We start from the raw sequence: 12938 nt of genomic DNA on the forward strand, positions 1-12938 counted from the left end.
AAGGATTTGTCTGTTTCACCTGTTCGTGGTCCAACTTTGACTTCCTGATTCCATATATTTGAATAATTACTGCTGCTAGTTTCACTTTGCCTTCAAACCGTTTTGGTGATTTTATTATCGCCCCCTCGCTTTTATCTAACGGCCACTCAAAGGGGCCCCAACCACACTTTTAGCAGCCAAGCAATAGTTTCTAAACCAGACGACTGGAAACGACTTTGTTTCCCAGGCCTGTTCAAATGTGCCACACAGAGCTGTGCAAAAGTCTTGAGCCACCCCTCAGGTCTGCTGAGCAGCTCTCGAGCTTCCTGAAGCTCCTTAAAGTTCTTCTGTGGACATTGGCTGCTTTTCCTCTCCTGTTCAGTCCTTGTACGGGAGCTTTCTCACAGGAATGACAGTGAATCCCACACACCTGAGCAGAGGTGCAGTTAGTTAGCATCAGCCTGTCTCACAAACTCATCATCTGTTCCAGTTTCTTTACCAAATCTGTCAAAAATGCCAACGATATCACAGCTTCTCATGAAAACAGGATTTTGTCTCCAACATGGTGATTCCAAAGAGCTGTCAGCTGAAACTCTGCACATCTCAGCGTGGTGTCAGTGTGTCCTCAAAACCCTGAGGAAAGTGGACAGAAGAGGAAGTGGGAGGCCATAAAAACTCGACAGCAGCTGAACAGGACCTTCAGCTGATCGAGAAGCTGTTCTTAATGAAGGCAACCTGGAGTCTGCAGCCATCTGTGAAGCTGGGTGGAGGCTCTGTCATGGTTTCAGCTGCAGCTCAGTCAGAGCTGTTGGAGATCTTTGATAAACTGATGAATCACAGAGTCTGATCCACCACGCAGGAACATCTGGGAACATCTGACTGACAGCAGCTTCCTGTTCCAGCATGACAACGATGCAAACACACTGTCAGTGCAGAGAAAGCACACCTGGATCTGACACCACACAGCAGGACACCATCAGTCACGGACGGGCCTCCGCAGAGCCGCCCTCAGCTGAGGAGACGTCTTCCTGAGGATCCTCACAGAGCTGACAGCTGCTCACACTAAAGCTTGTTTGTGTCTGCATTGTGCAGTTCATGTCTGTTTGCAGCTTAATAAATCTCTTGCACATTATTATATGTTAAAGTTCACAGAAGTTCATTCTTTGTGAACTCTGTCTGAAGCCACCAGGCTTTGAGCTGCTGTTCTTCCTTCCTGTTAAAACCAAAGTCTCACGATTACACGAACTAATCGACCAACCGAGGAAGCTTCTGTCCGCTGGGAGGTAAAGTCTCCTGATAACTGCAGCAGCTCCTTGAAATATGACCTTTAAAATGATTTTTTGGACTCTACATGGATGAGAGCGTTCAATAATCGTGTCTTACATGCTGCTGTGGTACAAACTGCCTTTGTTTGTGGAGCGTTCAGACACCCTGAGCTCTCCTCCCAGAGTTAACCACGAAGTACTTTTACTTGTTTCAGAGTATTTTTACAAAGTTTTACTGCAGTGAAAGGTCAGATTACTTCATACCTGAGATATAAAGAGTGTGAGATACCTGACATGCTGTCAGAGTGTGTGTGTGTGTGTGTGTGTGTGTGTGTGTGTGTGTGTGTGTGTGTGTGTGATAAGCACTCTTAGTCCTTCTTTTCCTGGACTCTGCTAATAGGATTCCCTCCTCCTCCTCCCACCACACACAGCTCAATCCACCACATAAAACCACACGTACACACACACGCCTGCCGCTGTAACCTTACCTGTGTGTCCTCGCTGCGGCAGTTGCCGTGGTAACCCGCCTCTCTGCGTGCTACAGCTGGTTTTATCCTCCTTCGGCCTCCTCTTCCTCTCTGAACACTTGTTGTCTGCAGCAGCGCCGGCTCATCGTGGATTTACAGACTGCGCTCAGCTCCTCCTCTTCCTCGTCTTCCTCCACCTCTACTTCCCATCTCCTGTAATCAGCTGACGCCCCGCCTACCCCTCCTCCTTCCAGACAGTCTGCCAGCCAATCGGGCGCTCCGCCATCCGCAGACCCGGCTCCTTCACAGCCAATGACGGGCAGCTGTGACAGATGGCAGCTTAGGAAAGGTGGGGGGAGCGCGGGGAGCGGGGGGTGTCCAGTATCAGGATAATGTGCAGAATTACAGACTGATTAAACTGTGATGTCACACGTCACTGCAGCGGGACCGGCCCACAGCCTGTGACCTCATCACTCTTTGCGTTACATCAGCGTACACCTGCAGGGGAAAACTGCAGCTGCTCCACAGGGGGCGCTCTTCTGACAGCCCAGTGACCACGTGCCGTGCTCTCAGCACATACACACATCAAGCTGGTACGTTTATACATTCGTGGCCTGTTTGAGTCTCTCCTGCCGACCCCCTCCAGAGACGAGGCGAGGACGTTACTCGCGGAGACAGCTGGGAAACAAAGGAGCAACAAGCAGAAGGTTACAGATTCACTCAATACGCAGCTGCAAAATAATCTGAGCCAAGCTGCACGGGTCCTCTTACCTGTGTCGCAGCTGCTGGGAGTGCTGGTCGGCTCCACTCTGGATCCAGTTTCAGGATGAAGAATATCCCAAACTCACAAAAATATACACTTGTTTTTTCCTGTTATCATTCATCATTTTTAATCTCCCGTTTCCTGAAACCTTGTTGAGGTGCCGACGCCTTTTGTAACAGCTGAAATTATAGGTTCAATTATAAGTTAAACATGAGTTTTTGCAGCATTAGTTACTTTTGCGTGACACACTACAGTGATCCTGTTGTCTGATATCAGCGAGTTCGGTGTGTGTTGAGTGCTCGTTCTTGTAGACCTGAGCATCGTCTCTGCCTCCGCTTAGACCGACAGCAGTGTAATCGTTTTCTCCTGTAAAGCACGGCGTCCTCCAAGAGCTCACTTTCAGAGGAACTTGTTTATTATCGCTCCGCATTCTTAAAACAAAGGTGCAGGATGGTTTCTGGCTGGGTGGTCTTGCCTCGCTCTGCGGTGTTTTGCAGCTCAATGCGAAGCAGCTGTAATGAGAATGAGAACCTCCGAGTCCTCAGCTGCCTATTTGGGAGCATCTCTGGGTTCTGCTCGTGGGTGAGGGAACAGCTGAGCAGACAGACTCGTACAGCCATGACCTGAGAGTGAAGCCGAAGCTGTCCGGCTACTCGTCGAACCACGTTCCTACCCTGATCTATGACCACGGGCTTAGGGTGGTGACAGAAGGACGGGTGCAAGTGTCAGAAATGAGCTTCTTCTGAGGGGCGGAGACAGGATGTGCAGCTCAGTCCTCCACGTCTGAAGGACCCAGCTGAGGTGGTTCACCTGACCAGGCTGCCACGTGGAGGCCATCTGTGCTTAGACTACTGCTGACCAGGATACACAGGATATTCGCTGCTATGCTGACGACGCGCTGCTGTACCTTTAAGCCCCGTCATCGTCCCGTGGACTCATTAGTGCCTCGTCAGCTGTCAGGTCCCACACCTCCTGCACTCCAAACGTTCTCTCGTTTCAATAAATTCACTCTCGTGAAAATAAAAATCCAACCTTAGGTCAGTGATTCTCACTGTGGGCTCCCAAGATTACTGCCTGTGGGCCACAACAAGTCACTTACAACATTATTATTTCCTCATAAGTCTTTAAAAAAAACTATCAGTAGAAATGTAACATTTTAAAAGTGGTAGATTTTTACATAACTTCACCTTTCAGAATAAAGTCATACTGAAGATGCACGTCTGGTTTTTACAGGTAAAATGAAATGTTTGGATACAAGAATCGCTTCTAAAATTAATTCAGTTTATCTGTTGAAGGGGAAGAAGCTGGATGAGGCTGGAGATGTTCGGGCTGAGGTCTTTTCTCTGCTCCCCTCTGCTTAAAGACTTTCTAACTCTCCGTGTAATAATAATAATCACAGAGCTGTTCTATCCTGATATCAGTGATCGTGATGAGGCCTGCTGTGTGCTGGATTACTTTAAAAAGCGTTAAGCTAATAATTTCACGTTGAAGTGAAGACGTGAAACGTGCGATAGAGTTCCTGCTTTTATTTGTGAGATGAAATGAGAAGCATCAAAGAGAAACTGAAAATAACTCGTGCAGTTTGTAGGGATGAAACGCAGCAACGACTGAAGCACGCAACAACTTCAGAAATGACCTCATCGTGTTCGAGTCTTCCACTTTCACGAACACTGTTTGGGTTTGTTAGCAGCTTCAAGGCGAGCACTGACAGCCTGAACACTGTTCGCCTGTCCACATCCACACGAATAAACACGGGGACCCGCTGCAGTTTCTCTTTAAATGACCTCAAATCTAATCCACACAACTTAAACATGCTCGCTGGGACTTTGTTTTACAGCAAGAAGCCTTTTCAAGAACAAAGGGTCGGTTTTTGCTGCTTTTTTAGAGCTCTGGTTCCGGCTGTTGTCGGCAGCAGCCCAAACTCCTTTCAGAAATGTGTGTTTTTACCACTCCCCCCAGTAAAATCCACACTTCACATCCCTGCGTGTCATACTAAACCTTTCATTTACATCACAGGCAGACATTTTCATGTCCGGCATGCACTTCATCGACTCAGCAGCCCTGAATGATCTGAAATGTCGACTTTTCCAAGAGCCTGGCATCGCTGTTGGCACCGCTCGACAGGGTGGACCATCCTTGTGAAGAGGCGCGGGGAGGGTTGTAAAAGTAGAAATGTGACTGAGGGAAACACTGTTTGTGGGGTCAAACGTACCCCGGAATAATGGGCAGGTGCTACTGCCCCGGGGGCAGACCCCCAGCTTTGTTCTCCCGCTTGTTAAATTTCATTCATGAGGGAATCATCTCAAAATGTCATGTTTTTCAAAGGAGATTCGCACGCAGTCCACTTACCTCCGGGATACGATGGGATGCAGCGGGGTCTGCAGCTTTCAGAGACCCCTGCAGCAGCTCGGCGGCACCGCGGCGGACTCCGGGTCACCCGCTCGCTCCATTTCACGGTAACGCTGTCTGTAACAGCGAAGTGCGGGAGTAGTAACTGTAACGGCTAGCTAAGTGAACTAGGTTCCATGGCGGAAGCAGTGAAAGTCCAGCCGGAGGTGAAGAGTCCGCTCGGCTCCTTGTTCTCGCGCTTCCGCCGCTCTTTGCTCGCTTTTTCAGGCGCTTGCTTGACATTAGTTTACGTTCTCCACGGTGACTCCAACTTCCGCATCTTTGGTGACGTAACGGGTCGTTGAGCTACGTCAGACAGGCCCGAGCGGAAGACACGCCTACAACCGATTACGCGTACGCTTAACTTTCAAAATAAAAGTTCGAATAAACTGTGTTTATCCTGCTGCTTTTAGACTTGTGGATGTTTTCTTCTTTATTCTGTTTAATATGAATCCTAAAATTATTTGTCAGACGTTGGTCTCATGTAAAAACAAGTTTTTGTATACACCTGTCTTTCACCTCTAAAATTACTTCTTTTAATAATAAAAATGTTTCCTAAAAAAACCTGGGACAGGTAGACCTTTGTATGTTAGCATATTCATAACGGAAACCTAGTGTCCTGGGATCCACTGGGATCCACTGGGATAACGTTCCTGAACCTGTTTCCACGTCACACAGCGCTGCTCAGGTGTCCCAGCAGTGCCTCTATTTCCTCTATTTCACTTTTTTTTATTTTCTCCAGATATGACGTAATGATCTGGTACAGCATATATATATATGTATACATATACATACATATATATATATATATACACCCAGTGTGTATATATATATGTATACATATATATATATATGTATACATATACATACATATATATATATATACACCCAGTGTGTATATATATATATATATATGTATACATATATATATATGTATACATATATATATGTATACATATATATATATGTATACATATATACATATATATATATATATATATATATATATATATATATACACACACATATATATATGTATGTATACATATACATACATATATATATATATACACCCAGTGTGTATATATATATGTATACATATATATATATATGTATACATATACATACATATATATATATATACACCCAGTGTGTATATATATATATATATATATGTATACATATATATATATATATATATATATATATATGTATACATATATATATACATATATATATATATATATATATATATATATATATATATATATATATATATACACACATATATATATGTATGTATACATATACATACATATATATATATATACACCCAGTGTGTATGTATATATGTATACATATATATATATGTATACATATATATATATATATATATATATATATATATATATATATATATATATGTATACATATATATATATATATATATATACACACATATATATATGTATGTATGGGGGAAAAACATGAAAAATACGTTTTTAACCTGGACTTAAAAACGGCACTGGTCCGTGTTTAATATGGAGAGGAAGGCTATTCTAAAGCATCGGAGCCGCAGCAGAGCCGCTCGGTCTAAGTGTCAGCCGTGACTTTGGGACAGAAAGCAACAGCTGCTCAGCTGACCGGAGCGAACATGGGGCTTCAATGTTTCCAGAGACGGGTCTCCCAGCAGATTCTGCATGAACGCTGAAGATACTTATTATTTAGACGGAGGAATACTCACACGTGGAGCATCGGCTTTTTACCGGAACATTCACACCAATGTGAACTCTCTCCGTAGCATTACAGGAAGCATCATTTCAAAATAAAATTCCAACAGATGACAATGAAGACATACCTATTAACTAGCCCAACATTCAACAAATCAGACAAATAAACAGGTGCAGGACCATTTAGAGATTTAAAAACCAATTAAAGGACTCTAAAACGGATCCTAGATTCAATTGGAAGCCAATGTAAAGAGGCCAAAACCGGAGTCATGTGGTAGAATTTCCTTCTGCCAGTTAAAAATCATGCCGCGGCATTTTGCACTAGTTGCAAGCGTGACAAAGTGCCCTGCCCAACCCCTATTAAAAGAGAATTGCAATAATCCAAACGTGAAGTAATAAAGGCGTGAATAACAATTTCCAAGTCAGGCTTGGAAAGAAAGGGCTTAACCTTCGTTAAACGTCTGAGGTGACAGAACGCTGATTTCACCACCGCGTTTACGTGACCATCAAAGGCAAGTGCAGAATCAATTTTTACTCCGAGATTTGTGATCGAACTCTTTAAATGTAAAGTCAAAGCGGGAAGATCAACATCTGGAGCGTCAGAAAAACGATTTTGAACAAATAGGATCGCTTCCGTCTTACGATCATTAAAATGTATAAAGTTTTTGCCATCAATAAATAAATCGATCACAGGCTGATCACAGCCGGCTGCTGCTGAGCGTCACGGCCATCAGGATGAAGGCTTCTGCTGATTTCTCCCTGTCCTCTGTCCCAGCAGAGAAATGACGCCCTCTGCTGGGATGAAGAAGAAACTGCAGCAGTGACTGCGCTCATGCAGCACATCAGGCTGCTTTTCAGATGAAAACGTTCCCTTTTGATAAAGCATGCAGGTGGGACAGGTGACCCTGACCCAGCTTACACATGATGCACTCAGTGTTTCTTCTTCACTCACCACTGTGCATGCAATCAATACTTATTATTAACCTTTGACTCTCTACCATGCTGTAGCTCATCACCGTTTCCATAGTGACACTGAAGCTTCCAGAAATCAACAGAGACTTCCACAGACTGTAGATAAAAGATGGAAACAGCAGGAATCCACAGCAATGCTTCTCTGAATGACATCATCAGTCCTTAGAGCGCCACTTCAGCTGGTTTAATGGACACAGCGCCGGCAGAGCGAACACTGCAGCGTGTCTGCTGTGGAAGACCTAAATGGACAGCCAGCCAATCAGAGAACCAGCTTGTGCACAGCAAATTCAAAAGTGTTAAATGTTTTGGTGTTAATAGTCTCCTTGCAAAAGTAGAGTTAATTTTACTCTAAGCAGAGTCACATTCTTTTAATGTAACTCTGAGGTGTAAAATGATAGTAGTTAAAATCGAGTGTTAAAAATGAGTGTTTCTCTGTCAAATCTGGAGGTGTTACAATGGAAACATTAACTCTTGACCTCTTAACTCTGAACTCCTACAGGGGCTATGACACCAACAGAGTAAATTCACAGACTCCGCCCCCAGCACGGCTCCAATCGAAGCTGAAGTGAAGCCGTTTCAGAACATTTTGCTCTACATATTTGAGTTGTTTGCCATGCTTGGTAAGTCATGTTTTCAAAGATTGTTTCAATTATTTCTATTAGCTTTTACTTCTGTGGCTCTTTGGAGTTGAGACAAAGCTGTGTGAAAGGCATTAGCCATGTTGCTCGGTGATAGCATAACATTCTGTTTTAGCTAGCTGAAAGGTATTGTTTGCGGGCAAATACCACAGCCTTGAAAAAAGCTTGCATGTGAATTTTCAGTCAAACTTTTGGTCAAATACACCTAAAACAATGTGTAGAATGTGAAATGTTGGTATAATGGTGCTACTTGAAGCCTGAAAACGATCGCCCATAAAAAAAACAACGAGCAAACAGCAGTAGCAGACGTCCTGACTGGATTCTACGTTAGCATAGATCCCTCCAGAGTTTTGTGCACACGGTTTAGGTAAAAATGAAAAAGGCTGAGGTTTTACATTTAGTTCAGTGTTACCTGTTGTCTGTGTCCTTGTCTTTTGGGAAAATACTTTACACAAGTAATGGCTCAAAGAGGATTCCTTTTTTTTTTACTGTGCTGCAATTGTTTACTGGATTATTTGTGCCATTAATTAGTGTCAACTAATTTTTATTCAATCTCCGCACAGGATATGCTTGTGAAGATGGAATATGGGGGAGAGCAGAAGTGCGTTGAAGTTCCACAAAGGGATGAATGAAGGACATGCATATTGTATTGAAGAAATAAGTGATGAGAATGCTGTTATTTGCATTTACCATGTCAGACCTTTTGATAAACACAATTCTAATGAAAGTGAGAACATGTATACTGTTACATCTTTCAGAAAATGTTTTGAAATTGTGGTGCACAGTTCAGAATAAATGTTTTTCAAAAACCATTGCATCTTTTTAGCAAATGTTTATTTCCAAAAGAAATTTCTAGAAGTTCAGAACAGTAAAATTCCCGCTTTTTAGAATGAATTAGAAGATAACTCTTACGTAGTTAAACTAAAATACTCTTTGAGAGTTAATATATAAACTCTTAACACCAAGTGTTAAATTATCAACTCCAGACAGATTTGGTGTTTAACACTAAATCAGAGTTAACGTACCAACTCTCCAAAAACAGTTAAATTAACACTCTCTGGTGTGGACCCATATAGACACTTTAATAGTGTTGAAATCAAATCCGACAGTGTTAATTTGGACATGCTGGATTTGCTGTGTGAGGTCTTCATGGACTCTCTCCTGGTTTGTTAGCTGTGCACGTTTACCTGTGTAAGTCTGACACCCACCTGTGCACATCTGGACTCTTCTTCTGTGGTTTTGTCCTCCCAGAAACATTTTTGACTTTGGAACAAAATGAGAGTGAAATCATTTCAGGTGCTGATGAAACCTGATGAACTCAAAGTGTTCAGGCTGACGAGCGAAACACATCATTAAAACTCCCACCTGCCCCCCACACTCAGCTGTTTTTCATCTGCAGTAACCTTCATGTGTCTCATGAAGCCGTGCAAAGCTTCGCCTTCTGACTGTGAAGCTCGTCAGTCACAGACCTTCCTCACAGACCCATTGCGTCCTGATTGGGAGGTTTTTATTGTTTTTGCAGAATCTTTGAGGCCCGAGGACTTCATGAGCCGTCAGCAGATTTACACAGGAAACTAAAAGTTTCATGTCTGTGAAAAACTACCTGTGAGAGGCAGGTTGTAGTGCTGCTGTAGTCTGATCTACGTGACTGCACGAATCCACCAGTTCAGTTTATTGTGTGAAATCAATCAAATCACACTTGTGAACGCTGAGCTCTGAGCTGTCATGACTGATCACATGTGTGTGATACCGTGTGTGTGATCACATGTGTGTGATACCGTGTGTGTCCTTTTCAGGAAGACAGAAACAAACTATAAGAAGGAGGATGATGTCACCTCCAGCAGGGATGGTGCACACGGCCTCAGAAACATCCACCACATGCGGTGCTGCTGTTACACTAATCTCAGCAGTGCAGGAAGTTACCTGTTAGTGACGCATGTGTTTACAACCACTGGAAACTAAATGTGACCAAAGCAAGAAGACGTGCAGATTCACTGACACACATCTGAGTTTCAGGGGCTCTGACAGGCAGACGTTTGGCTCCCCCGACTGGATGGAAGAGAAATTTGTAAAACTCACCTGTGTTATCTACAGTACAGGTGAGAACGCCACCACACGGTCAGATTTGAGATTTTAAAAGCTTCCAATGAGCCCACAGAACTCCTTCTCAGTTGCCTGTATGTGTCAGCACACGCACACCTGGAGCCTGCAGGTTGGCCCCGCCCACACCTGCCCGCTGTGGGTCCACACAGAGAACAGTTAGATTTTTGTTGCTGTCCTGGAAACAGACGTTTTCCAGTCAGCAGGTAACACAGATTTAATACTACGTCTATTCTGTGAGCTTTACTGGACGCTTGTTTTAAACAGACGATGATAACGTGCTGAGAGTTCATCTGACTGAGACAGTAACACACACACAGCAGAAACATCACAGAGCTTTTATTTGGATGTGAAACAGAGCGCGCGGCTCTCAGGACATCACGCCTTTAGTCTGGATCTCTGAATGACATCGTGAGCTTTAAGAGCACCAGATTTGTGCTCCATTCCTTGTAACAACCAGACGACCATCGTTGGTCAGGGTCAGGCGCATCGTCCTGATGTCGGCGTTAATGGCGGTTCCAGAGCTCCAAACTGGTTTATCGTCCTGGGTGTACAGGACCAGGTTGGAATCCGACTGCAGGAGGAGCCGCGCAGGGTTTTTGCCGTTTGTGGCTGTGGCCCAGATAGGAGACCACTTGTAGACGACAAAGTTGCCATCTTCCTGCAAAGTGGAAGCAAAGAGAGCGGATCAGTTTGAACGTTTATACTGTGAGCTACAAATCATATGGACGACGATACGATTCGTTAAAACAAGGTAGAATAGCTGTGCAGCTTTCAGCAAATCAGGTGTTAAGTGAATATTCAGATGTAATTGTCAGCGTCTGAGACTTCCCACTTCTCTTTATTTCTGTATTCCTAACTTCCTGATCTCTTTGTTTTGGTGAAATCTCATCATTGGGGCTCTTTTATTCATAGATTCGTTTTATTGCCATTTTCTCAGGAAGGGTTTTCATAAACTTCACTAAAAAATCATTATCAAAAGAAAAGTTTTCTAGCCAGGAAAAAGTGGCCAGTAAAACTGATCTCTTTCTATATCTGCACGTTAAAGACCAGCTGTCAACTTTTAATGTTACCAGCTGTGTTTCTGGGCCATGTAATCATAAACTGATGAGGACAAGGTCACATTTTCCCACCTGTAGGATGGCTTTGAAGTCTCCATTTACACTGACGAGGGACTCGCCTTTACGCAGCTCCTGGTTAGTGCTGATGGAGTTCTTACTCATGATTCTAAAGGACAGAAGTTACAGTTATTTTCATTTAAGAGACATTTTACAGATTTCAGTTCAAATCAGAAACTGTGAATTTTAATGCGTGTAAATGAGCCTGCACCATATTTCAGTTTATTTTACCAAAAGATCAAATGCCTGCAGCTACAAACCCCAGGCAAGATTAATTCTTACAGCTGCTGCATTTATGTACAAAGCTGTAACTCACCGGCTATGAACGCAGAAACGTCAGTGGGAGAATCAGATGCTGAACGTGCTGCAGCGACAGAGCAGAGCCTCATTTATACTGTTTGATAGCAGCAAAGGGTGATGGGAGGGGAGATGGGGACATCAAGAAAGTCAGGTTTTTTTATTCCTTCTTCCTTGGAAATTCTTTTAAAAGAAAGTAAAATATGAGGATATGTTACCTAGAATTACCTCTGACAACAGATTTCTTCATGCTGAAACCCACACGTCCACACACTTTTATACAGGACACTGAAAATCTTTCACACACTCTAAATTTACAGTACTGGGCAAAAGTTTTAGGCAGGTGAGAAAGAAAAGCTGTAAACATGCTTTCAATAATGGAAGTGTTCATCGTGTATTTTCATCAGTCAACAAAATACAGTAAATGAACAAAAGAGAAATCTAAATCAAACCAGTACCTGGTGTGACCACCCTTTGCCTTCTTCTAAGTACATTTGCACACAGTTTTTGAAGAAACTCGGCTGGTGAGTTGATCCAAACATCTCAGAGAACTAAGCACAGATCTTCTGTGGATGTAGGCTTCCTCACATCCTTCATGTAATCCCAGACACACACAATGATGTTGAGATCAGGGCTCTGTGGGGGCCAGAGCATCACTTCCAGTACTTCTTGTTCTTCTTTACACTGAAGATAGTTCTTAATGACTTTGGCTGTGTGTTTGGGGTCGTTGTCCTGCTGCAGAATACATTTGGCATCACCTTGGCCTCCAGTAACGCTGTGAGGAACCTTGGAGTCATGTTTGACCAGGACATGTCCTTCAACGCACATATTAAACAAATATGTAAGACTGCTTTCTTCCATTTGTGCAACATCTCTAAAGTTAGAAATATCCTGTCTCAGAGTGACGCTGAAAAACTAGTTCATGCATTTATTACTTCCAGGCTGGACGACTGTAATTCATTATTATCAGGAAGTCCAAAAAACTCCCTGAAAAGCCTTCAGCTGATCCAAAATGCTGCAGCAAGAGTCCTGACAGGGACTAGAAAGAGAGAGCAGATTTCTCCTGTTTTGGCTTCCTGTTAAATCCAGAATTCAAAATCCTGCTCCTCACATACAAGGTCTTAAATAATCAGGCCCCATCTTGTCTTAATGACCTTGTAGTACCATATCACCCTATTAGAGCACTTCGCTCTCGCTCTGCAGGCCTACTTGTTGTTCCTA

At 43.3% G+C, this 12938-nt stretch overlaps 2 protein-coding genes and 1 long non-coding RNA gene across 3 annotated transcripts in view; 1 reads left to right on the plus strand and 2 right to left on the minus strand.

Annotated features, from left to right (window-relative positions):
• Positions 1-4972, minus strand: part of psda (pleckstrin and Sec7 domain containing a) — a 48567-nt gene extending 43595 nt beyond the window's left edge. The window contains exon 1 of the mRNA XM_082556727.1: positions 4824-4972. The gene's annotated coding sequence lies outside the window, so the exon portion shown is untranslated. The remainder of the gene's footprint in view (positions 1-4823) is intronic.
• Positions 4973-7842: 2870 nt separating this feature from the next.
• Positions 7843-9014, plus strand: LOC309721005. The gene is made up of 2 exons (XR_014280626.1): positions 7843-8184; positions 8766-9014. It is a non-coding gene; the product is annotated as an uncharacterized lncRNA (long non-coding RNA).
• Positions 9015-10624: 1610 nt separating this feature from the next.
• On the minus strand, positions 10625-12660 carry LOC309720018 (B-type lectin plumieribetin-like). The gene is made up of 4 exons (XM_082556543.1): positions 12176-12660; positions 11737-11900; positions 11436-11529; positions 10625-10963 (listed from the first exon to the last, which is right to left on the minus strand). Exons 3-4 carry the CDS (start codon positions 11523-11525, stop codon positions 10721-10723), a joined length of 333 nt encoding a protein of 110 aa, XP_082412669.1. The 5' UTR covers positions 11526-11529; positions 11737-11900; positions 12176-12660; the 3' UTR covers positions 10625-10720.
• Between the last annotated feature and the right edge of the window lie 278 nt (positions 12661-12938).

Source organism: Aulonocara stuartgranti (assembly GCF_965226115.1).
Source record: "Aulonocara stuartgranti genome assembly, chromosome: 13".
Classification (NCBI taxonomy): domain Eukaryota; kingdom Metazoa; phylum Chordata; class Actinopteri; order Cichliformes; family Cichlidae; genus Aulonocara; species Aulonocara stuartgranti.